At 33.3% G+C, this 27,078-nt stretch overlaps 1 protein-coding gene across 10 annotated transcripts in view; it reads left to right on the forward strand.

Moving 5' to 3' along the window:
- The window catches only part of FXR1 (FMR1 autosomal homolog 1), a 65,050-nt gene extending 39,768 nt beyond the window's left edge, over positions 1–25,282 (forward strand). For 2 of the 10 annotated variants that reach the window (XM_037525160.2, XM_037525159.2), the window contains exons 8-18: positions 534–704; positions 2,666–2,744; positions 6,695–6,804; positions 11,637–11,723; positions 13,277–13,334; positions 13,422–13,484; positions 16,750–16,953; positions 18,776–18,976; positions 19,696–19,776; positions 23,391–23,482; positions 24,230–25,282. In XM_037525160.2, coding sequence (XP_037381057.1) covers positions 534–704; positions 2,666–2,744; positions 6,695–6,804; positions 11,637–11,723; positions 13,277–13,334; positions 13,422–13,484; positions 16,750–16,953; positions 18,776–18,976; positions 19,696–19,776; positions 23,391–23,482; positions 24,230–24,400 — 1,317 coding nt within the window. In that variant the 3' untranslated portion in view covers positions 24,401–25,282. Of the gene's footprint in view, positions 1–533; positions 705–2,665; positions 2,745–6,694; positions 6,805–11,636; positions 11,724–13,276; positions 13,485–16,749; positions 16,954–18,775; positions 18,977–19,695; positions 19,777–23,390; positions 23,483–24,229 lie in introns of all 10 variants that reach the window. The other 8 variants (XM_037525156.2, XM_037525155.2, XM_037525161.2 and 5 more) reach the window with 5 other exon arrangements.
- Positions 25,283–27,078: the final 1,796 nt, after the last annotated feature.

The following is a 27,078-nucleotide window of genomic DNA, read 5'->3' on the forward strand; positions in this document are numbered from 1 at the left end:
ATCCAAATGAGTTTCCTTTATTTCTTTTGTTCTTAGTTTTTCTTATTTGTGGCAGAATACACAGCATAAAATTAACCATCTTAACTGTTTTTAAGTGTGTAGTTTAGTAGTGTTAACTATGTCCATACGGTCGATGGAGCAAAACAATCCCCCATTCCTCCTTTCCTTCATCTTCTGGCAAATCTACTCTTTGCTCCTGTACATTTGATTACTTTAGACTTCTAAATGCCACTATGATACTTTTAGGTATGACATACCATAGGTATGTCATGTAAATGGAATCGTACAGTATTAGTCCTTGTGACTAGTTTATTTAAGCATAATATTCTCAGTGTTTATCCACATGGTAGCATGTGTTAGAATTTCCTTAACTGAATAATATTGCATTGTTCACATATATAACATTTTATTTATATTTTCCTCATTTAGCAGATTTGAATTGCTTCTACCTCTTTATCATTGTAAATAATGCTAAGCAAAAAAAGATTTATTTTTATCTTTAATATTAAATTTTTATTTACCTCTTTTACTAGTGTACAAAACAACTCGCAGCAGCTTTTCATGAGGAATTTGTTGTGAGAGAAGATTTGATGGGCCTGGCAATAGGAACACATGGTAGTAACATACAGCAAGCTAGAAAGGTTCCTGGTGTTACAGCTATTGAGTTAGATGAAGATACTGGAACATTTAGAATCTATGGAGAGGTAAGCTGTGCTTTGTCCCCCCACTTCAAGTAACTATGGTAACATTTGTTAACTGTGATCCCAACTGGGTTTCCTTTATTCCTTTGTTCTTGGTTTTTAATTATGGCAAAATACACTTAACATTAAATTTTTCTTAACTATTGTTCGAGTCTATTATCTGGAATTGTAATATCCTAGGAAAACACTAATATTAGCTTAATATATAGTGTGTGAATGTGTTATGTATATTGAAGTCGATATTGTGTAATGGGGGAATGAAAGATTGAGTAATGTGTACCATATTTTAAATACCTTAACTCTTCTGAATTTGAGTTTTATGTGCGCCACAAATAATTTGCTCATATATTATTTGACTGCTTTGTGTCAAGCATTCAATAGCAGATAGCATATAATAGAAGAGCTTTTATAGAAGTTGAATTTGCACAATATTTTGTCACTGGTTAATTTGATAGTTTGAGTACACAGTAAAATAATCAATCTGAAAAAGAAAATCAGGGGCCTCCCCTGGTGGCACAGGTGGTTGAGTGCAGCGCTGTGAAGCTGTCCACAGCCTCTGCAGCATGCGTTTGATCCTGGCCGTCAAGAAACCCACATGGTGTGGCAGACCTTTCCTGTCTCGTCCACTGCTCGCCTCAGCAGTGTATTTCATTCAGTCTGCCTGTTCCCTGCTCTGTCTCCGGCGAATCCTCTCACCCTCCCACGCATCTGGCTTGTACTCTGTTTCTTATATGCATGAATAAATAAAAAAAATCTTTAAGGAAAAAGAAAAAGAAAATCAGGCTTTTCATTGAGACTGTGCTTCACTATATAATAAAGTGAATTAGGCTTTTGTGGTGGTGAATTTAACGAAGTAACTAACAATTCCATTCTCCCTGAATTGGAATTATGCTTCTACCACTTGAATGGGCTTGGAAAAAGTTACTTTCCTGCATAACCTTCCCCATTGTAAAGTGAGAATAACAATAGTGCTTACCTTACAGTTTATGAAATGTTTTTAGTTTTTATTGTATATGATATAGTAAACATGCAACACACTTGATCTGCAGGTGTTAAAGTGTAAACATTAAAAATGGAAAGTTAACTGTTAGACTGTGAGTTTTCTTTTACCTTCACTCTGGAGAAGGCCCCATCTTCTTGTTTTTAAAAATTGTATCTTAGAAATTACAAATTTGAATAATGTGATTTGTAGTTACTTTAAAAGTGAATCTCTGCAAAATCAGTTTTTAAAGTCATTTCCAATTTTGATAATGAAAAAGACAATGTAGATGGCTTAAACAATTTGAGAAACTTGTCTTTAACATTCAACTAGAGAAATAAAAAACTTGGAATCTAGACCAATATATGTAGGCTTTGGTTAAAATTTGTTTTTTGTTTTTTGTTTTTTTTTAAGATTTTATTTATGCATACAAGAGCTGGGGTACAGGCCAGAGATGTTGGGGTCGGGGGTGGTTTGAGAGGATTCACCAGAGACAGAGTGGGGAACAGAACAGGCAGACTGATGAAATACACTGCTGAGGGGAGCAGCTGGCAAGACAGGAGAGATCTGCTGTGCCATGTGGGTTGCTCCCTGGCTGGCCAGGGATCTAACTCATGTTGCAGAGGCTGCGGATTTCTTCAAAGTGCGATGCTTGCACCACCAGGGAGGCCCGAATTTGGTTAAAATTTGGCTAACATAGGCAATTTAAATTCTGTCGCTAATTTTGTTACAATAGCTAATGTTTTAATTTTAATAGTACTTTCCTTCTAGCCTTTTAATGATTACTCTTATTTTTTTTTAGTACTTCATGAATTACTTGACCTAAAACATCACTTTAATGGGATAGGCAGAATCTGTACTACAGCATAAACATTCACATTCTTCTCTTTTTTTTTTTTTTCTTTTTTTTTTTTTCTTTTTTTTTTTGGATTGTGGGTTGATTCAGGGTTGTATTTCATGTTTGTTTTCTGTCTCCTGCCTACAGAGTGCTGATGCTGTCAAAAAGGCTAGAGGTTTCTTGGAATTTGTGGAGGATTTTATTCAGGTTCCTAGGAATCTGGTTGGTAGGTACTTCTACTAAATGTTAAATACTGTTACATACAGTGACTTAACTGAAAATTAGTGTTGTATCTGATGTTTTTCACTTAGAGTTATAGATTTTTTTGGATAACACTAGTTTTCATTTTTTTTAGTGAAAACACTGTCATTTGTTATCTCATTATTGTCATGTTCAAAAGTAAAAGTTTTCTTCTGTACAGGGTGACCCACTAATAAGACCCAGTTTGTCATTACAGTTTAGTTTTTCTTAATCCTTTTCCTCCCTTGGGTTTTTTCATATTCTCATCTCTCATATTTTTTGGTTTCATTCATATATCCATCAGACTTGTCATAGTACTTTTTGAGAAGGTGTTTGTGATAATTTTTTTCTTTTGTTTAGTGCAGAAGAAAAAGTAACAGTGGATTAACAATAGGGTAATAAACTTCTACACAGTAGGCCCTGAATAAATAATAATTGGTTGTTGCAAAGGCATAGAATAAGGTAAGAAGTCATGGGCAGGAGAGAAGGCTGGTGATGATATGAGGGGAGGTTTCACTATTAAGCTTTTTTTTTTTTTTTTAAGATTTATTTATTTATGTATACAAGAACTGGGATACAGGCCAGAGTTCGGGGGTGGGGCGGGGTTGGTTGTGAGGATTCACCAGAGACCGTGGGGAACAGAACAGGCAGACTGACTGAAATACACTGCTGTGGGGAGCAGCAGGCGAGTCAGGAGAGGTCTGTTGGGCCATGTGCGTGGCTCCCTAGCCAGGATCGAACACATGTAGCAGTGGCTGCGGATAGCTTCATGGGTTGCTTCTTAACCCCTTGTGCCATCAGGGAGGTTCCCTTTCACTATTAAGTTCTTGAAACCATTAACGAAAACTATTGTATCCATGAATTATCAGTTACAAAAGTTTGAGTCAAAGCTATATATATGTTCCATTTAATGGGATGAAATTTTAATAGCTTTGCTTCAATGTCCTTTACATTGTGTTATTTGTCCTTGCAAATGCAGTTTTGGAAAATGGAAAAACTTGGATCATACATTAAATACTCTGATTTCCAAGAAGTTTAATATAAAAATAAGCATCAACATTAGGTATTGACCTTCACTAGGAGGGGAATGGGTTTTTGTCACCTTTAGTGTCACTTGTTTTTCACTTTCTTGAAAAAGTTTGAGTCCATTGATACATATTCCATCCACATTAACATATAGACCATTCATATGTCTAATTCATATTCATATGTAATCAGGCCTGGCCTGCCTTTAGGAAATGATTTCTTTGCTATAGGTGTGTTATATATAAAAACACGTGAAATGGGGAAGAAAAATCAAAAAAGGATCCATTGTGAAAGTTGGTTTGGTTTTTTTGGGGGGGGGCAATAACAAGTAATATAATCTAGGACAATAGCTTGCAAGACAAGAATATGTATGTTTTCTTGTTATTCAGCTGTTATTTCCATAAACTCTCCAGTTCTGCACAAACATTTGCGTAGCTATGACATACTGCCAATAAAATAAGCTCTACTTTTTCTGTTTTGTTAATCACCGTAAAGTGAATTGCTGGAGAGATGAATTGAGATGTTGAATAGAAGCTTAAAGATTTTTGTTTATTTTTTTAAAATGGTAAACAAAATGTTACTGACTGTAATTGTCAAATGAAATCCTCTGACAAGAAAGCTGCTTTTTGTTTAAATAATACTCAGTTATTGACACCTATCAATACTAACATTGTGGTTGCTGCTTTACAGAACATAATTTAACTTAACGTTTCTTCACTTGTAAAAATGATTTGGAGATGAGTGTGTGCGAGGGAATCTGTTTTCTTTCCAACCCAACAATTCAAAGAAGATTGCCTTGGTCTTCCAGAGTTTGTGGCATTGTTAATTTTGAGTAAAAATTTCTGATATTTCAGAAATAAGGAAATAGGATATATTGGTAGTTCTTGGATTCTTTATTTCTTAATTTGTGCAATGATGATGTGAGTACCTGTTTTGTGTCTTTTTTTTTCCTTCTACCCTGTCTTGGTACTTTGGTGATATGGGTTGTTTGTGTACTCTTTAGAAAGTACACATTATAGCAATTATTATATATTGGTGAAATACTCAGAAGTAGTGTGACAATTTCACTTGGTGATTGTTTATAATAATACTACATTTCCCTCCAAAATATTTTATGGGTAAAGCAATCTTTTGCAGTATAGTATATTCTTAGTCCAAGTGAAAGAGAAAAAGAGGACTGAGAAGTAAAAGGGAATGATGACCTTTGGTGGTAAGTTCAGAGAGAATTTCCTTATATATTTGGTTCCAAGAGTTCTACAATTAACCATTTTTACCTCTTCCAAATCAAAAGAAAACTTAGGTAAACATTGACTTGAAAATGAATTGAAATATTTCACCTCCTGGAAGCCTTCCTTAATACTTCTCTACAATGTCCCTTTACGCTCAATTTATACTACAGGTTTGCTTCAATTTGTCAATACACTTTGGAATTTAAGCTCAGAAAACAATTACTTAAAATATTGATGGTCTCTGGTCGTACTAAAAACTTGAAGGTAGGTTCCTGCCAAGGACCCCAGAAGGGTGATGGAGGTGCACTCACTGATTGTATATAGTTCATAAGAAGGATGGGACAAAGATTCTGGGGGAGGGACTATAGTCTTTCAACCTGAGGTGGTGTTTTTACTGAAAAGTTATTTGCTGCTTTTTAGTGGGCTTAAAGATGGAGTTACTACTTGAGCTTCACTGTGTTAACAATGAGGGTTGCTTTTATGTGCTGCTGCTAGGGCTGATCAGAGAAGACATAACATGTGAATTCCCTGCCACGCTCCATGTTTTTTTTATTTAGAACTTGTTCAGTTGCTTTAAATTTAGATTTCTAATGAGGGTGGAAGTTTCAGAGTAGGGACAAAATCCTATAATACTGTCTTTTCTGTATTGACTGGCTTACTGTTGTAATTGTTCCCTTATTTATTTTTTTAATGGTAACATTTCTCAAGCTTGCAATAGGAAAAACTTCCATTTTAACTCCTTTCAACAAAATTAATTTATTGTGGAACTAGATTGTTGAGGATGTGGACAAATACAGTACTGCTGTTAACTTTGTAAAAGGGTGTATCTGTTCCTTATAGTTAACTTTACCTGAATATTTACATCTGTTACTAGGTAACACTACCCAGTATTGCTTTGTTATTTTATGAGTATATATTAATCTTTATAACTAATAAGTTCTAAGGGGAAAAATTTTCATGCCTCCCCTTTAGTTTCTCCTTTAATTATTGCATACTCAATAATTGCCATTAGATAGACTTACAGGTTAAGTGTGGAGAAGATAAATAATTTGAACTTTGTCATTTTATATTTCTTATCTAGCATGACAGCATATATACATGGTTACTGTATTTGCATAACTGAGACTTAAAAAAATTCTTGGTGTAAATGTAAAATACTTGCTAAATGTAAATATTTTTATTTCAATGAAGAGACTTCATTTTCAGTGTATCTTCAAGTCACAGATATCTTCTGAACAAATAGAAACTTGAAAATAAAAGCAGTATTGGTGGATTTGTTTATTGCTTGACTTAATACATATATAATAAACATAATGTGATTAATGCCAAAAGTTTTTTTTCCTTTATCCAAGTTTTTGAAATGGGTTGGACTTGATTTTTAAAAATAGAAAAATTACATAGGTCATTAAAACATGTTTTAGACTTTTTATACGGTTTTATGTTTGAGCGTTGTCAATTAGTTAATTGACAATTAATAATAGCCCCAGGGACACTGGAGTGAAGGAACTTTGAGAATAAGGATGAGATTCCTCAGTAGTCTGTTGGAATTACATAATTGAGAGCAAAAAGGTGTCGCTTGACCTGGTTTTTATAATTTGGTAATAAGCCATAATTTTGGGAGTGGGTATTGAAAGGATAGCAGTATTGGTTTTTAACTTAGTATCTTTTCTCTTTATTAAAGGAAAAGTAATTGGAAAAAATGGCAAAGTTATTCAAGAAATAGTGGATAAGTCTGGTGTAGTTCGGGTGAGAATTGAAGGAGATAATGAAAATAAACTACCTAGAGAAGATGTAAGTATTTAAAATGCATTTGCCTGTTTTTTTTCGTTTTTTGTTCTTTGCTGACTGATGTTTACTTTCATTTTGGAAATCATTTTGGAAATAGTTGTATCTGGTGAGCCAATTAACACTGATGTATTTTTAAAATTCTTTTACTTATAATACTGCTTTTATATTTAAAAAACAAATCATCTTTCAGTTGTAGGTCTTAGATTCTTGGTTGGTTACTCAGTTTTTCATTAAAAAGGCCAGTTTTTGATTGAAGGTTTTCAGTTTGATAATTTCACAGTTTTATTTTTAAGAGTTAAAAGCTTTAGAACTTGACACTCAACAAATTAGTCTGTTTTAAAGGAATTCATGATAATAACTCATGCTTTTCTTCAGCGTCTAAAAGCTTGTTGCTTTTTAAAATTGGAGTCTTAAAGCTTTTATGTTGCTGATAATTCTGTTTTCTGGAATTTCTTAATTAGTATCTCTTTTTAAAATCAAATGTTGATATTTTACCCACCGTGCTGTTCTTTATTCCTCATACATCCCTTTAAGGATATTTCAGCTTTTTGACTTCAGTAGTCAACTCTGTATACTCAACTTTGTATGCCTAATTACATAAGTCAGAGATTATCTTTGAGTATCTTCCAGAAAATATACAATCACAATTTTGCACAGTATATTTCTATTTGGAGCATTTGTTAGCCTGTTGGATACAGTTAGTTTAAAAAAGGAAAACCATAGACATTTAACACTGAGGAATAGTCTCACAGTATTTGATGTTGTAAAGACAACTTGTTTAAACTAGTTACTTAGAGTGTGAGGATAAATATACACTTAAAAAATAAATTAGGAAAAACAAATGTCTTACAGGTGAGTACTTGGGTATTTTCAGTGATTTCATCCTATGCTATTTCAAAAAAGTATTGTAAAACTCAAGGAACTTTCACTTTTTATACACTTTCCCCCTTTTTTATTTTAATAGGCCTTTGAGATGGATGAAACTATGTGGCGTTATAATATTACGATTGTTACTTTATCTCCAATATATAAAATAATGGTAGCTCATTTGGCATAGAACCACCACCTATTGGTTTGAAGATCAAGGTGTTTATTGTATTGGCCAGGAAAATTTCTTAGGGTGATCCTAATATGTAGTCTTACCTTAGTTGGATTTGTGCTGGTTGCTTTCTAGTAGTATTTACCATCTTGTTGGAAATTAAATAAAGTTTCTGTAGTTGTGATCACTACTATATTTCTGTGCCAGGGTCAAGAAGTACAAATGCTTACAGAGAACCCAATCAGATTATGTAAATAAGTAAGCAGGTTATGATGTAAAAGATAGGGAGAGGAGAGGATAACTTGTCTTTCTATAAAAGAAACAGCTACTCAGCTTTAATTGCTATTTGGGAACACATGTATGTGTTGCTGTATCTTTGGCATTTTTAAGAAATGCTGAAACAGTATCTAAAATTTTCAAAACATTGAGTGTTAGAAAATTTCTGAATGTTGGTATTGATTTATCTCAGGTCATTGTTTCACAATTTAAGCTGTCTCAATCCTCTGGGGACTCAGTTCTTTTACTTCGAAGTGTTTGGTGACAGACCACTAGCCTGCGATGCCTTTATCACCTGTATACCATAACAATTATTGTCTGTATAATTGGGTATTTAGTGATTTTTCTTTGAATCTTTCATCAGCTCCTGTTCATCTTAACTGTCTCCTAGCCAGGGAATGAACTTCTTGAAGTCAAGAAACTAAATCTGAATTCTCATATTCTTCATACTTCCTAGGCACTTCACAAATACTTTTTAAATCATCTAAAGTTTTTAGAAATTAGATTTGAGGTTTTAATTGTTAAATATGCATATTTATATAAAATTTATAATAACATGGAAAGGTACAGTGTGAAAAATAATTGTATCTATGTCTTGCCTATATCTCCTGTGTCATGCCTAGTACTTTTTAGGCTGTTACCAGATTGCCTTTTTGTGTCTCTTGGTGGACTGCTTTTGTCTGTTTTACATAATTTTTGTCTTTTATTATTGAGCTGAAAATTCACTTACAGAAGACAAAGATTAATTTTGTCATCCATGGATTTATTGGTGTTTTTTAGGTCTGCATTAGTTAGGAATCTGTCATGTGATCTGTAATGCTTGAAATGAAGAAATTTAGTGCTTTTTATTTAGATATAACTATATAACTTTGTATTTCATGTTTTCATATATGTGGAGAATATTTCTTGTTTCTTCTGGCTTGGCTTTTATTTTTCCTGGTGCAGATATGTAAATTTTTTTATATTGGGTTTTTTGGGGGGGGGGAGGTGGGGCTTCATAACTTAAGAATTGTGCAGGTTTTTTGTTTTTTATTTTAAAGATTTATTTATTTATACAAGAACTGGGGTATAGGCCAGATGCATGGGAGGGTGAGAGGATTCACCAGAAGATAGAGCCGGGAACAGAACAGGCAGACTGACGAAATACACTGCTGAGGGGAGCAGCGGGCTTGACAGAGAGGTCTGCTGCACCATGTGGAATCCTCGCCTGCCCGGCAGGGATCAAACCGGCGCTGCAGAGGCTGCGGACAGCTTCACAGCACTGAGCTCAACCGCCTCTGCCACCAGGGGAGGCCCACGAATTGTGCAGATTTATGGCACTTTTGGTGTAGTTTCTTTCCTGTTTGTAGATCATTCAGAAATCCACTTATATTTTTGTTCCCCAGTTTGGATTTTTTTTTGTGTGTGTGTGTATAAAGTTTTTACTCCAATTGGAATTTTTTGGTGTAAGTTATCCAGATCAGAGGTTTTTTGTTTTGTTTTGTTTTGTTTTTGTCTGCTAGTTGGTTGTCCTGATGCCATCTAGTAACTATCAACACTCAGTTTAATATTTTTTAAAAATCCAGAAATTTCACTGAAATAACTTAAGGCCATACCATCCTGAATGCACCTAATCTCTGAAATCGCTCTTAAATGAATTCATTCACTGTAATCATTTACTCTTGAAATGTTTTTCTTACTATGGCTATTCAATAGCCATTATTCCATAAAATATGTGTTTTTAAGGATTTCTTTTTACCTGTCCTTTGCTTTGGAGGTAACAGTGATAATTACAGGTCAGAGTCAAGGCATTTGTATAATCTTATTCCTTGTAGATCATCTGTCTGGAATTACTATTTGGTAAAGTTCTGTTAATATTTACTTTAACCACAGTACTGTTTTTTGTGATTTCTGAGTTTCTGCAACCTGGTACGGCATAATTCACGTTCAACTTTATATTCCTTTGTTTTTTATTCATATCACTAGTGCTATGCCATGAGATCATTACACGAATATTGAGTATTTTTTCTGAGATTTTGATTGCCTTTATAGCAGAGACTTTATTTTTATTCTTCAGCCTAACTTTTGACAATTGGTGTGTTATTTGGAATTAACTGGACATGAAATTAGCTGAAACAGTTGCTAATTTTGTGACTTTGGGCAAATTGTTTTCACAGCTCAGTTTTACTCAGTAAAACTGAGTAAATTTTTCTCAAAATTACCTCTTAATGAACATTACAAAGAAAAGTTATAGAATACACGAAATAGAAATGTTTTTAAAATTTTCTTACATTCCCTTTTTCTTGAGGAATCACTTTTACTGATTTGGCATCTTTTTGTCTGCATATGAATGAACATAGGATGTATAATTCCTCACACATTTGAGTCCCTTGTTTCATGCCTTCAGAGTTGTAATTAGTTTTTTACAGTCACTACAACTTTCTGTAAATTATGTGATACCTTTGTTCTGTACTGTCTTTAGACTGCTTAGCTGTGCCCTTAGCCCCTATCTACTTTTTTGATTTCTCACATCTAAAATTTACTAATTAAAAAAATTAGCTTATAAACAAATCATTGCGTAGTTTCTTATATAGATGCAAACTTTTTTGAGCCACATTTAGTTCTTATTCAGAACCTAAAATTCTTAAGCCAGTCTTTTAAAATAACTATTAGGAACTATTCTATAAAAGCAAGAAAATGAGCAGAGACACTGAAACTAATTTGGGGAGTTCATTTTGGTTTTTCTCATTATCCAGTCTACCTTCCACTTTTTTTTTTTTAAAGATTTATTTATTCATGCATACAAGAACTGGGTTACAGGCCAGATGTGCGGGAGGGTGAGAGGATTCACCAGAGACAGAGCGGAAAACAGAACAGGCAGACTGATAGAAATACACTGCTGAGGGGAGCAGCGGGTAAGACAGGAGAGGTCTGCCACTCCTACCTTCCCACTTTTTAGATCCTCCTTTCGAAATTTGGCGAAGTAAACTAGGTCTGGTTTAACCTGTGACTAAGTATTTACCCACATCATTAATTGCTTTATTTTATATTGTATAAATAATTTGTGCTCTATAATGGTACTTGAAGTATCCCATCCAATACATAGACATTTAAGATTTTGTTTTCTGAGAATATATTTATCATAGGAATAACTTGGGCAATGCACTTTTTTTCCTTTAAGCAGTTACCTGTAAGTTAATACATTTAGTCTGGTAAATTCATGCCAGTTTGAAGGAAATACAACTTTAAAAGTTGATTTATGTACCAATTGGATTGTTGGGTTATAAATTAGAAAACCTGACAGAAATAGATTTCTTTAATTAAAATTTTTAGCACACTAAAAGCTAGCCCAAATTTATTGAAAAATCTCAATATTTCCAAATTATAGTTATTTTCAGCAATTTGTTTTTACAATTTAAAGTTTAATTGCTATATAATTGCTGTATGATTTAGAAATTGGTATATCCAAATTATTTATTGATATGTCAAATTTAGACTATTTTAAAATATTACATACTGAGGGCATTGTGTTTTCTTACAGGGCATGGTTCCATTTGTATTTGTCGGCACAAAAGAAAGCATCGGGAACGTACAAGTTCTTTTAGAATACCATATTGCTTATCTAAAGGTTTGTATACTGTTCATATTCTTATGTCATTGTTGCTCCACAAATTGAAGTTAGACATCATTAATTTTATATTTGGTCATCGTAAATTTCAAATTAAAAATTTTTTTGTTAATTCATTTTCAGTTATATTGTTTTTCTACTTGAGTTTAAAAATAAAGGTTCTTTTTTCATAATAAAATTATTGGCCTTATGTGTAATGTTTATCTTTCCTCTGACCTTTATATTTCTTTCTCTTTTCCTTTTTTTTTTACCAGAAACCCTATATATTTATCTTTAAATATTTATCCCTTTTTTTTAAAGATTGATTTATTTTTATACAAGAGCTGGGGTACAGGCCAGAGGTTGGGGAGGGGGGTGAGAGGATTCACCAGAGACAGAGTAGGGAACAGAACAGGCAGAACTGCTGAAATACACTGCAGAGGGGAGCATCGGGCCAGTGAGGAGAGGTCTACTGTGCCATGTGGGTTGCTCCCTGGCCAGGGATCGAACTCGTGATGCAGTAGCTGTGGACAGCTTCATAGGTTGTGTCTTAACCTCTTGCGCCACCAGGAAGGCCCCTTTATTTCTTTTCTTACTGTTTAAGAAATGGTCATTTTTATGTTTCTGTAATTAGTCTCTTATTTATGTATCTACATGTTCTATTTTGCTTTACCTTGTTTTTTTACATGCAAATAAGGCTTAGAACTAGGAGTGAAGTTGTACTTTCTTAGTATCTGTGGTATTGAACCGTATGCACCATCTCTATAGATATCATTCTTAATCATTTTTTCTAACATAGTCTGAGTTGATAAAGAGCAAGATTTTAGAAATGCCGCAAAAGTTATTAAAAGTTGAAACTGTCATTTTCTAATCTACTACTTATTCTTGTTTTTCTTGTTTAGAGTACAGTAATACCCTAACTTCCTCTGTCTGTAGGATGTTATCCTTTTAGTTACTCATCATTCCTGCTATGTTAATATTTTGAAAGCAACTCCTATAATGTCATTCCTTTTAAAAACTCCTTTTATATAATCTCAGTTCAGTCTGGTATTCTGAGCTTTGTCTTCCAGTACTCTATTACCTTTAGCCAAGAGTTTTACCTTCATATTCTGTAATGCCCTTAATTTTCCAATGACCAAATGTAGTAGTTCATCTGGGTCACAGTTCAGGTATCATTACTTTGAAAGGAAAGTACCTTTTTAATACCTTTCATAGAGGGTACTCATTTGGCATAATTCTAACTCCTTGAAGACTAACTGGTAATATGTAATTATTAGCTTCTTAATAAATAAATAGGTTACTTTAATGGTTGTCTGATAACAACTGCCCTCGGAGGTATAGAGCTCTTGTCTTTTTTATGTCTGTGGCACAAATAAGGCATCAGTAAATCTTTGGTGAATTGAGTCAGCGAATCACCTTGTAAATTGTGTTTACTAGGAACACAATTGTACTTTATGAAAACCTGTGAAAGATCACAGCTTCTTTCTTTGGTAGGGAATGTAACTCTTAGTTCTAGACTTTAAGAAGACAACAAGTTACATATAAAACTTAAACCCTTTTTATTTTAATTATAGGAAGTAGAACAGCTAAGAATGGAACGCCTACAGATTGATGAACAACTACGACAGATTGGTATGGGTTTCAGACCTTCTTCCACCAGAGGGCCTGAAAAAGAGAAAGGATATGCCACTGATGAAAGTACCGTCTCTTCTGTACAAGGTTCTAGGTCTTATAGTGGAAGAGGCAGAGGTCGTCGGGGCCCTAATTACACCTCCGGTTATGGTAAAAAGCAATTTTTTTACCCCAATATTTCTAGTTTAGGTGCTCCAGTGCAATTTGCTTGTTTACTTAGTCCATCACTTGACTTTGACACTAGGAGACAGATCTGAGATATATGTTTTAATAGTAGCTGTGTCACACATAATGATAATAGAAAGTATATAATTCAAGCAACTAGATAATGAAATATTCTTTTGTTAAATTGGTAATTTATAGTTATGTTTATATGAGAGACTTGTTTTCCAAATATTTCCTTCGTACGGTTGTGTACATGTCCCAGTAATAACCAGTAATGTTAATAGTAGTGCAGCTAGGAAGCTTCTTTTGCTTATCTTCTAATGTTAATAGTAGTGCAGCTAGGAAGCTTCTTTTGCTTATCTTCTAAGAAAAGTTTGAAAAAAAAAAAAAGCGCTAATCACTGTGAAGATTACATTTACCAAGTCTGTACTTCATTTTAAAATGATACGTAATTGTTTCACTAAACAGTCTTGAGTATTAGCATCTTACATCTGGTTGTGAAATACATTTCACCGACAGCTATATATGAATATTTTCTATAATTGATTTCATTTGTCAGCCTGGGGTCTTCACCCATGTGGGAAGGGGCTTGTGGATGATTATGTCAACAATTTGCTAATCCTAAATTCTCACTCTTCTTCAGCTTTGGGGTTGTTTCATTTTTCTACATTTGGACTTGGATCTTATTAGAGACCTGATATTTTATTCTTCTTAATTTCTTCTCTTTCTCTTTCCTTGTCTCCTCCACTCTGCTGTGCTGATCCTAACTGCTTTGGGAAAATATTTCAGCAGCTTTTTGAAAACAGAAACCATTTGGGGAAAACCAAAATACATGATTACAGTATACAAATTCTACATAATTCTATTATTGATGGAAGGATCATCTAATGATACCAGTTATATTAAATTTGTACTAACTTTCATTTGCTGTAGAGTTGGAAGATTAATCCCTTTCCTTTTGTGTCCTCTTATTTCCATGTTATCAAATTTCTTGTTTTTTATTTTAAAGTAAATCCTATACTGAACCTGAAAAGCAAAATCCCAGCAAAGTAGAAGTGCTCAGTATGTAAAAAGCCAAGAATTGCAAACTATAATGGTTTTCTTAGAACTATATAAATCCAGTGAATAAATAGAAATTAAGTATATACTGAATGATTTTAGAGCTGCAGTTTACTAGTACAACTAATCAGGTTTGGTTTTTTGGATGATGGATTTATTGAAAAATATTTGTAAGGTTTTGTGGGAAGTTCGCTTATTAGGTTACTGCCAAAGTACTTTTGTCAGTGATGATAAGTTTACAAGAGACTAGTGGAGGCATAAGATCTGGATTGAAGAACACTATGGAAATTGTTCAGTAGATGGCACTCTTACCTCTGAGTCATTGCAGAATGTTAACATTGTATTTCTTGAAATAGCTGTTGAACTTAAACAGTGGGTTTGAGAGAAAAGCCATTTGATTTGAATATAGATGTTCTTGTGCTCTGAATATTAGAAGGGGTTTTAAGTGCTAACATATAAACTGTATAAAAAGCATTTTCTCAGTATAACATCTCTGAAATCAGTATGTGTCTTATAATGGGTGATGTCTTACAGCCTCAATTGGCAGCATTTCTTTACTAGCACAAAATATGTCTTGAAATGGGTGGAATGTTAGATTTTTTTTATTTTAGCATACATGATTATTGAAAGTATATGAGCCATACTGTAATTCTGTACCCAGAGTATTAGTTTTTTATTGGTGTCACAACATGTCAGAGTTAATGGTTTGAACAATACAAGTTTATTGTCTTAGAGTTTTCTAGGTGAGACATCTTAAGAGTCTCAGCTACAAAATCTGACTTTCAGCAGAACTGTATTCTGGAGATTCAAGGGGAGATTCTATTCCTTTGATATTTCTAGTTTCTAGAGACCATGCCCATTATTTGGCTTATGACCCCTCTCCCCTTTCTAGTTTACGAAACTAGTAATTGGATTGGGGGGGGGGTCTGAGGGGAGGGGTCAGGGAATCCTTATTCTGCCATCTTTCTGGTTCTCTGCAGGTGAGAAAGGTCTCCTGCTTTTTTTAAAAAAAATTGAGATATAAATTAAATACACAACATTGGTTTTCTAATACTAAAGTCCATGTGGTTAGTTTGGACTTTACCTAATCCAAAGGAACCCCCTCCTCCCAACCCCCATGTTAATATCCTCAACCTTAGTCACTTTTGCAAAGTTTTTTTTGCCACCTAAAAATACTTAATGGTTATTTAAATATGAATAAAGCAGAACATTAGCCAGTTCATTAACTCTTTTCCCTTCTTAAATTTACTCTATCTGTGATCTACTTAAATTTATGATTTGCCCCACTCCCTTTAATTATATTGAATATTGGATTTAGGTTAAGCTTCAGAAACCTATGTAATTTCCTCTGACACTTAGTACCAGAAATTCTGTGGAGTCTTTAAAGACCAGATATTTATCTTTAAATTTTGGTAATGGTTTCTGGCAGGGTTATATATTTGTAAATAAGTGATGAAGTTCTGACGCATACTAAAGGTTTTTCACTATGTGTGAAATGATAAATTGCCATTATTTTAGCATATCATGACATCAGTTAATAAAGTGCTTTTTTTGTTACTTGGAGAAATAAAGTGTTTGGGAGATTCATTCTTTTCCGTAAGATTGTTTCCTAAGACTCAAACATGCATAGTAGAAACTAGGTATATTGTTCCTAAAATATACTTCAGGCTAAGTACTTAATCCATTCTATGTCTAATTATATCCACATTTAACACATGTGGAAGAAAAAAATAGGATTCATTGGAGAATTGTCTTTAAAGAAGAAAGGAAATTGGTTAGGCTTCACTCCTTAATCTCTCCCCCCTCCCCCAAAAGCTATCTTTCCTTTGAGTAACATTTTCATGTTTCTAAGTAGTATCAGGTGCTATATTCTTAGAGGCACTTTCTAGACATGATTATTTATAGCACTATTTTATGTACTACCAATAAAAATACACGCCCAGTTAATGAGAGACCATCAATTATGAGAAACATTCTGATTTCAGAGGTTTATTTAAAATGTAGAAAAAATAAAGTGCCTCTTTAGATTGAATGAAGTACTGTAAGACCACACCAAATAATTGAACTATTCAATTCAGTCAGTAGGATTATTTAAATAATGATTTGCAAAAAATAATTTGAAAAGTTTGATTTCCCTTTTTTTTTTTTTTAAAGAGAAATTTTACTGGCTTTTGTTATCTTCTTTTCCAAGGAACAAATTCTGAGCTGTCTAACCCCTCTGAAACAGAATCTGAGCGTAAAGACGAGCTAAGTGATTGGTCCCTGGCAGGAGAAGATGATCGAGAGAGCCGACACCAGCGTGATAGCAGGAGACGCCCAGGAGGAAGAGGCAGAAGTGTTTCAGGGGGTCGAGGTCGTGGTGGACCACGTGGTGGCAAATCCTCCATCAGTTCTGGTAGTCTTTTATATACTATGTCAGCATCCTGTCTTTGTAAGCTGTATAAGTTTATGAAAGTTAATTTATTTCCCAGGACCACCCATTTTTTTCAAGTTTCTCTTTCCACTCATTGTCTAAGGAAATCAGTGGAACATATACAATGTAAGGAAAAATTTATAGAATGTTTCTTAGTGAAGATTTAGCTGGAATATTCAGGTTAGAGAAACTTGTTAGCTAATGGTTTAATTGTTTAATGGTAGGATATTTGTTCATTTCTTTAGTTGGTGAATAATTGCTAACTATTTAGTAATTAGAATGTTCCTCTTCCCCCCCTCCCCTGCCTCCTAGAATTTTGGGGTATGTATTTGTTTGCCAGACAGATCCAGAGAATTTTAATTAATGCACAGAGATCTAAATACCTTTGTATATTAAAAAATTAACTGAGAAGTATTCTTTCCTATATTAGCACTACTTTGTAAATAGGAAGAGACCACTTAAATTTTAATGTTTGAGGACTTGAGTGTTTAAAGGAGTAGAGATTGGAGGTGTTTAAGCAACTTTTTTACTCTTGTCATTTTGAATTTTTTAATATAACAAGTATGGTTTTTGATTTTAGCATAATGGAATGGAGAGGGGACAACTCAGGGAAACATGGACTAGATTTTATCAGGCATATAACTTTAATCATTTATACACTAAGAAAACTATTCTAAATGTCATATGCTCTATGAAAATGTATATAGTCTTAAATATTAGATAACCATAGGCTTAAATATATACCAAACGTGTTTACCAATCAAAATCTGCTCAAACAAATCACAAAATTTAGGCAACATTTCAAAAGGTATTCTCTAGTTCCAGTGATAGTTCTTGACTCCTAAAGTTTACTTTACAGTGTTATAGGGAAATGGTTTTTATAATTTACTACTAATTCACTATTACTAAGGTTGTTAAAATTACAGTTATGATGAATTGCAAAATAAATGTGCTTTACCTAGTGTTTATGATTAATGGATAAACTTAGTGTCTTTTGCAATGATGCTAGCTTGATAGCTGTTACCAAAGGAAATTAGAAAGGAAATATCGTGATTAGGTGAATTTCTTCTAAATTTTGATTGGTGGAGGCAATAAATACACATAGGTAAGATGGGTAATTTTTTTTATTAATTATATCTTAAAGCTTCTCTACCCCCACCCTCCCTTAACCCACCTTCACTCTTTTCTCTGGAGATGGGACTACTAGTCAACATTCATTTCTTCATTTTCCTATTACCAGTTAAAATTTCAGCATTTATAAATCTCCTTATTTTTGTGTGTATACTTTTTTGATTGCTTCAGTTTATAATAACAGATTTCTGTGTCATTGAGTGCAGGTGTTGAGTGTTACTTGGAAGTAGTCATTTTAGCAGTACAAAGAAACAGCAGTCGCCTTGAACTCAGTAAAGGGAATAAAAGCTCACTCTTAGAATTATTTCATTATTAGCTGAATATTTCTTTTCATTTTTATTTCTCTAGCCTCTGGACAGGAGTAGCTAGGAATGTGAATGTCAAAATTAGCATGTAATAATGCGCTATTTCCTGACATATTCTGAAAACAAGTCAAAGAGAAATGGTAGGCTGAAATGTCTGCTCATCTTCTGCTTTAATTTTTCATCACCATTTGTAATTTTCTCATATTTTCAAGGTTAAAATAATGATATAGAGAACATTTGAGGGCTATATTTTTATTGGGGAAAATTTGAAGTTTAAGATTAATTTATGTAATTCAATATAGATCAAAACATTCCTTATAACTGCAGCTCTCTTAAACAAATATTTCTTGCCTCTGACATGCATATAGTGCTCAAAGATCCAGACAGCAATCCATACAGCTTACTTGATAATACAGAATCAGATCAGACTGCAGACACTGATGCCAGCGAATCCCATCACAGTACTAACCGTCGTAGGCGGTCTCGTAGACGAAGGACTGATGAAGATGCTGTTCTGATGGATGGAATGACTGAATCTGATACAGCTTCAGTTAATGAAAATGGGCTAGGTATGTAAGCACTTAGGGAAAAGATATATATATTACTGTATGATGCTGTTACTGTATGATGCTTTTTTCATAAAAGAAAAATACAAAAGTATTCCCCAAACAAGCACTTTGCATATTGAAGTTTTTTTGGTGTTTACTTCAACAAGGTGTAGATAATTTTGTGTCTCTCTTACATGTCTAGTTCTCAGATTTGTAGAGTAAAAATATTTGAAACTGAGAGGTTTTATTAAAAGTGCCCTTTGGTGCCATTAAATCGGTATGAATATTCAAACTACAAGGTATTCTCATATTGTTCCCAAACTAGACTTGGGCTTTCAGTTTGCCTCTTTAAAACTTAATATAATTAATATAAATGACACTAGTCAAGGTATGTATATTGAATAGGCATTTATTTCCAAAGGGCTAAAAAGTCATTAACTTTGGTAAATTTAAACTATGTTGGAGAGGAAAAGTTTATTCCTTGAATGATGGTGATTTAAGTCTCAAAGAGTGTAAGAATTTAAAGCCTTAAATTTCCAGATAATTCCATTTTTGATCTATTTGGAATGCTTAAAAGTATACAAAAATATATTTCCTGTCAGTAATGTATATTGTTTTATCTGTCTTGTTTAATGAAAAGGTTCTTGTTCCCCTTTCCTTAAATCTTTGAAGGAAATACTTTTTTGTTTGTTTGTTTTTGTTTTTATCAGAATAGTTCATGGTAAACTTTGCAATTACAGATGATAGTGAAAAAAAACCCCAGCGACGCAATCGTAGCCGCAGGCGTCGTTTCAGGGGTCAGGCAGAAGATAGACAGCCAGGTAACTTGAGTGGACCTGTTGACAACACCAGGTCACAAGCATGAAAAAAAATGTCATATGTCTGCTTTCTAAATATATTATATTTAACATGTACACATGTGTGCATATACATTCAAGATGTGCATTGCATAAATTACTCAACTAATAAGACTACTACTCTTAAGAAAATGCATTCTTCCTTCACACTATAAATGTTTAGTAACCTGTCTAATTGAACTAATGTTGTGTCTCAATTTTTGACATGGAAATACCGTTGAGAAACTATTATTTTGTCTACTTGGCAGACTCTTCGAATTTGAGATGAGGCTTGCCATCCCAGGGACTAAGTTGTAGATTGTGATTGAGGTTGATTGGCAAAACTGGGCAGCTTTTTGCATGGTGCCTGCTTACTATATCTGAATTCAGCACCTCATTATTGTGGGAATTATAATACCCACATTTAAAAAAAAAAGTATAAGAGAAAAATATTTGAAAGTGTCTTTTTCTTATTAAGAGGAATGCATGTTATGTTTTGTTTATTGTAGTGTGATACCTTTTCCCTTACACCTACTAACTACTCAAATTAATAATACTTACTTAGTTTTAGAATGTTATTTATTTTAAGTAGTAATAATTTTTAGTGACTTCAAAGAAAATTGTTTGCTGTGTCTATTATTTTGAACATAATTCCATTTTCTGTGTACAGAGAATCACATGTATGTTCACAATGAAGAAATTGTGTACACCAGAAATAAACCCCTTTTAAACATAAATCAATTTTGCATTCTTTCCGAAGCAAATTCTTTCATGTCTTTTCCCCAAATAAATTCCACTATCTTTAGTATTTTAAGTTTAGTGGTTGTAGACATATTAGGGAAGATAAAAGATGTTAGTTCCCACTTTTGGAAAAAAGTTTGTTTTAAAGATAATTTGTAAATTTAAAAGGGATTAAATATTGACAAAAATTGAAAAGTTTCCAGAAAATGTTTCTTAATATTCTTTTTCCTGTCTCATTTATTTTAGATCAAGGTACTGTAATTCTTTCATTTTTTGAAGGCAGTACAAACAGTGAATACATTTTCTGGCTATACTTTATAAATATGAAAATTCAAACTTTATCAGTATGGGATTAACATAAATAACATTAACTAGATGAATTATCACTAAGTCATTTTACATAAAACGAACAACTTAGTGGATGTGTTACAGAACAGGCAGAGATTTCCATATGATGTTAATTGGGGTTTTCAATAATTTGACAATGATTTGTAATGCATTATGCATTTATTCCTATTTTACTCTGATTTTTTGAATTACCAGCTTTTTCTCTTTAAATTCCTTGCCTTCCTTAACGTCCCTCTTCCCACTCATCACAAGGTGGGGGGGGACCCTAACCAAGATAGGATAGGTGGAATAAGCTCATCATTTTCTCCTTGTCCCTGGGAGTAGTTCTAGAGGAGACAGCCTCCACCTAAAGTTAATACCAACGTTCTTTATATATTTAAGATACACACTCTTGTTTTCATCTGCTCAGAATTCCTTGTTACTACTTTTAGTGTAGATTAAACAGTGAATATTTATAACTAGCGGGTTGTCAGAAAAGTCATGATTTATTTTTCTGTTTTTCAAGCAAAATTGCGTCATGATTTTTCCTACAGCCCAATATTTATAGAATGAAGCAATACACTGGTGTCCAATTTATTAGCTTATATCCCTTAGAAGAAATTCTAGAGTCCAAACAATGCCACACAAATTGTTTTGTCTTTTCCCATAGATATTGCAAGTATTTTTTATTCGCTATTAAATTTCTAATTGATTTGTATTATAAGCACTGACTATTCACCGATTTTTACTTGAATCAATTGAGATTATTTTTGCTTTTACCTTCCTTTTTGGGCACTGGTATGATTTTTACCTTTCAGGTAATAAGTGCCTCTTAATTTACTTGATAACCATTTCATTATCAGTTTGTCTATGCATAATGGATGAAGGCTTCCTAGAATTGTTTCGACACTCTTCGGTATTCAAATTTATCAGTGTGTCTGTCTGTGCTGCAGGGTTTCCAAGCAGCAGAATTCTTCCAGGTGTGTCACTGAGGGCTGATCTTTGGCAACAATGAATTCATTGCAGTGAATTCAGTGTTCCCCAAACTGGAATCATTCCTAGAATGGTTTTGTCCCCATGTATGTGGAGATAATAATGAAGTAGATTGTGATAATATTTCAGTTTTAGAAACTGTTAATGTATTCATAAATTCATTTACAATGAATTTAAATAATTTTAAAATTCTCCAAAATAAGCACCCTAAGTTTCATATAAATTGGAAGAGGCAGTTTTACACGCAAAACATCTTTATTTAGTGGTGTTTCTAATAAGTGGTTTGTATTCTGAAAAAGTTGTTTCCTTGAGATTTTAAAAGACCAATTTTAAGATCTTGGATCTTATAAATGGTAACATGTTAACTCATGATTAAGAAAAAATGAATTGTAACTAGCTTTTTATTATAAAAATGATTTAAGTGTTTTCATATAATTTGAACTTGATGGACCAATTCTCATACCTAGTAAACTTTAAATAAATAATGTAAAGTTTACTTCAGTTTTCATTTTTTACATATGACCTTGCTCTATAATTCAAAATAGGCTATATTACACATAATCTGGCAAGATTTTTTAGTTTCTGATAAAATGATTCTTTGACAGAAAGGTAATTATTTTGATACTTCTTTTAGTCAGTGAATTCTAAATTTCAATTCTTTGAAGAGAAAGGATAGAGATAAAAAACTGAGGTCCAGTCAGTAGACCCAAAGGTCATTTGTTGTATTTGGATTGGCACCATAGGGTGTTAGCTTGGGATAATCTTTTTCTTGAATCACTATTACCATCCACCTGCTTCCTTGTGCACACGTGGATATTCATGTGTGCGTGCACACACACATACACCAGTCCCTTGCATACTGGCAAAGTGAGTAGGAGTGGTTTTTGAATTCATGGTGACCATTTTCACACCACAATCACTGTCCATATTTAGTTGGGTGATGGGCTTTGATTTTGAATGAGCTCATAGTTCTTTTACTTGAGGTCACTCAGAAGAGTTTCTAGTGTGAAATGTTAAAAAAGGAACCATAAAATAGCACAAATGGGTATTTTGTGTTTTATTTAAAAATAAAACAACTAATGTATGTTTGAGTGAATCTCTTACATCTTTGATGTAAATTTTCAAGTTGAAGTATACCACAATATGAGTTACACCAATTTTATCCCATTTTTTCCCCACTTATAATTGCAAACACTCTCTGGGCTTAGAATGCTGCTTTTTCTATTCTTGGATTGTGGATTTCTACATCAACCCACAACCACAGACTCAACCAGAAGCAGATGGCTGGATTCTTGTGAAAGAGGACTTTAATCTAGGGCTCCTCAATGTCCAGCTTAAAAATTTGCTGTTGTCAACATTAAATCACAGGCCAATTTTTCAAGCTTTGTTTTTGGTTGGAGGTGGTACCCAGCTTAAGAAAATTTTGAAATTGGGTAACCCACCACTAGTTTAATAAAAAATTAAAAATATTCTTTATCCATAAATAATCTTTAGAGATTTTTTTTCAACACCTGTAATTTTTTTCTCATCTTCAACAGTCACAGTTGCAGATTATATTTCTAGAGCTGAGTCTCAGAGCAGACAAAGAAACCTCCCAAGGGAAACTTTGGCTAAAAACAAGAAAGAAATGGTAAGGAGAATTTAACCTGTAGGTTCTATTGTTTTGGTTATATATTTTTTTCTTTTCTTTTTGGGGTATGATTTAGCTTTATTTTTACTTTTTAACTTACTGTCTGATCACTTGTTTCCCAAGCTAGACAATTTTAAAAACGACTACTCTTGATTTTGTTCATGGCCCCAAGTAACTGAACATATGCATGCTTGAGTCTGAAATTCTTTTCAGTTAGAACTTGAAATAGCAATTGGAAAAAATCGTTCTGCCTACGGATACTGGGCATAGAGACTTGCTTAATTTGTGGAGCAATAGGCTCTGTACCTTTTCTCAGTGATGGATATAGACTTTTAAGATTCAGTTCTTTTAAATGCTTTAAGGGACTTGATAATGTGAATGCAAGCTTCAGAATAAAAGGTGAGTAAAACAGGTGGTTTATTTGCTCTACATAGAGTATTAACTGTTTATGTTCTTTTACATGGTGTGTACTCCAGTGTTTAAAATTAGGTACAATTTCAGTAAACAAGTCCAGATTCTTCCTGTGGTTTAGGTACTGTTAGGTACTGGAGATAAAGAGTTGAAAGATTCAGAGAGGTGTGAATATATTGGTATTTGCTTTGAATTTTATTAATGTTTTAATTCTTTGAGCCATTGTGGTATGTGAAACTAAGACTTATTAGCTAATTAATGTTTATGTAGTTATTTTCCTCCTCAGCTATAGATTTCATTTATAAAGAAGTTGAAAAAGTTGTCTCCCTTTGGCAGGCAAAAGATGTGATTGAAGAGCATGGTCCTTCAGAAAAGGCAATAAATGGCCCAACTAGTGCTTCTGGCGATGAAATTTCTAAGCTACAGCGTACTCCAGGAGAAGAAAAGATTAATACCTTAAAAGAAGAAAACACTCAAGAAGCAGCAGTCCTGAATGGTGTTTCATAAACTGAAGAAGTTCCTAGTTTACAGTTCTTTTACATTACATTTTACAATAGTGCTTGTACAAGCTTGCCAAAGATAGAATATGGATCGCCAGTCTTTACATCGCACTTTCAGTTCCTCCATTTGGAATTCAGAAAGGGGAGGGATCCTGAAGAAATCATATGTTAAACATACTTTGACACCTACTGTGTTATAAAATATATCATCAGATGTGCCTTGAGAATAGTATATGTAACATTAAAAAAAGTTGCTGGCTATAGGAAATGTTATTTTGTTTTCAAAATATGGCAGAGATGGGGGGAGGTGGGAGGGGTGTGGGATCCCTAATATTCTTTATGAAAGCATTAGCTGCTTTTGTTACATTTTTAATAATATGCAACCACTTCTTCACCTGAGGAAAACTAGAATGAAATGCAGTCTAAAATATTTTGCACTGAATTGTAATTTCATTAGTTTAGTCTGGAAACTGGTCTGTCTTAATGTGTCTCTTTTTAAATGCTGTATGTAGAGGGAGATCTGCAGACCACTGGAATACATTTGTTAAACTCATCTGCAGGGACACTGGGTGATATTGGCAGTGACTGTTCTACATTGAGGCTTTGTTTGGTTTATTTATTAAAGTGTACAGTATTTAAAAATCAAACATAGCTTTAGTTAAAACACTAAGCTGAATTAGTCATGTCCAGGCATAACCTAAACTACTGAAAAGATCAATTTCCAGAAGGTTTAATTCTGTATAATCTACATGTTAGTCTTCAGTAGGGTATCTTTTTTCTTTTTCCTTTTTTTCTTTTTCTTTTTTTTCCTTTTTTTTTTTGGATTTTGGTTGTTTGATGTGCAATATGTTTTTGTATGCAGGTAGTAAATAAACTTTGATCTTCCATTTGCTGATTTTTAACTTTCTACTTTTTATACCAATTGTTACAAAGTAGTTGGAGCTACTTATAGATGTAGAATAGTATCCTGACTGCTTTTTATAAAAGCATCTATACTTGCTCACAAATAGTATTAAAACTTGAGTTGGTCAGTTAATCATTTTATAATGATCCTCTGAAATCCCAGCACTTAGAATTTTAGATTAGGGCTTGCGAATTGATTAGTCATTTGTAGTTAGGAAAGTATTTGTACATAAAATTCCAATAAAAAGCAACTTTTAGAAGGCACTGCAGTTTTTAACCCAGAATGACTTTTGCCTTTGAGGTTTTGCAAATTATGATGAGCAATTTTTAAATAAGGATTAGGCCACCAGTTAGCTTTTTTTCTCAAGGAAATAATTTTGGAGGCTCTCATGTTAATAATGATTGAAAATAAAAGTTTTCAGTATATTTTTTGACAGATGACTTTAGCAAGATGAAGTATGTCACAATGTTTTATTTAAAAAAACAATGGCACACAATTTTATGAAACAAATTATAAAATATCAAGTAATTGTGGATTTATGGGAGGGTTTTACCCCACAGTATTATGTGGACCACTGAGCAATAATGACCACTTTTTGTCATTTGGCATCTGAAGTTTTTTATGTGCATAATTTGTGCTAATTTGTTATGTGCATAAAGATGTTGAATGATTTTAGTTGACAATGAGTGAAAGAAATTTCAGGGTGTTTAGAAATGTAGTGTTTGCCAGGTCAGTGAACATATAAACCTGGCCCTCAATTTTATAGTTGAGGTTAAGATGTGATGGTATTAAAAACTTTTTGCTAAAATTCTGAAAACTGAGAATTTTTAAGGTATGATGCGACTAGTGCCATCCTTTGATTTTGAATAACATTACCAAGAAGTTGATGCCCTTAATTTTAAAAATCTTACCATGCATCCCTCCCAGAAGCAAGTATAATTGTTGACTTTTTAATTTAGTTTTCTTCAATAATTGGATTATAGATTAGCTATAAGGTGCACGAATTTTCATCATTTTCCCTAATGGTAAAAATGGTATAAAGAAAAAACTTAATCCACATGTAGAATATATTGACTAAAATCCCTCTTCCATAAAGATTATTTCAGTGGGAATGGAAAGGGAAGAACTCAAGTGAATATAGCAGCAGCAGTTCTTTAAAACTAGTTACCACACTGTAGGAAATACTAAGATTTCATTATGTGCAAATGACTAAACTTCATGTGATTTCATTTAGATAGGCTCGCTTTGGGGAGGTAAATAGCACGTGCTGAGATTCAGAAGTGAAAAGCCTACTCCCCAAAGGTTAACTACCACCATTGATTCAGATAGTCTTCCAAACTTATTTTAAGAGGGGTGCATATCTTTTTGGCCACTACATCAGTAAGACAAGGTGTTGCTGTGGGTTAGTTTGCCAGTATATATGAAAGAAAAACAATGAAGCAAATAATAAAAATCTAAAGGTCTTATGCAACTCAAATTCTGTTTCAGCACTTATATGTGAAATGAACTAAATCATGAAGTGTAGGAGCTGAGATTACAAACGGGCAAAAATGGTATTCCTGAAACCTTGAGAGGCTTAATGTCTTTGAGTTTGGGATCAATACTTTTAAGCTTTCAATAAAACTTTACTCCCAAAGTTTATGTGTATTATTAGGTTAGTCACCATTGGTAAAATTATAGTAGTGGTAAACAGAAAAGGTAATTTAAAATATGTGGAATTAAGCAGCATATCCTACTGGTGAACTCATGTAAACAGACATTGCTCAGGGCTGAGTGAGGTT

Source organism: Talpa occidentalis, unplaced genomic scaffold (genome assembly GCF_014898055.3).
Source record: "Talpa occidentalis isolate TD23 unplaced genomic scaffold, MPIMG_talOcc4v2.1 talOcc4.4, whole genome shotgun sequence".
NCBI classification, from domain to species: domain Eukaryota; kingdom Metazoa; phylum Chordata; class Mammalia; order Eulipotyphla; family Talpidae; genus Talpa; species Talpa occidentalis.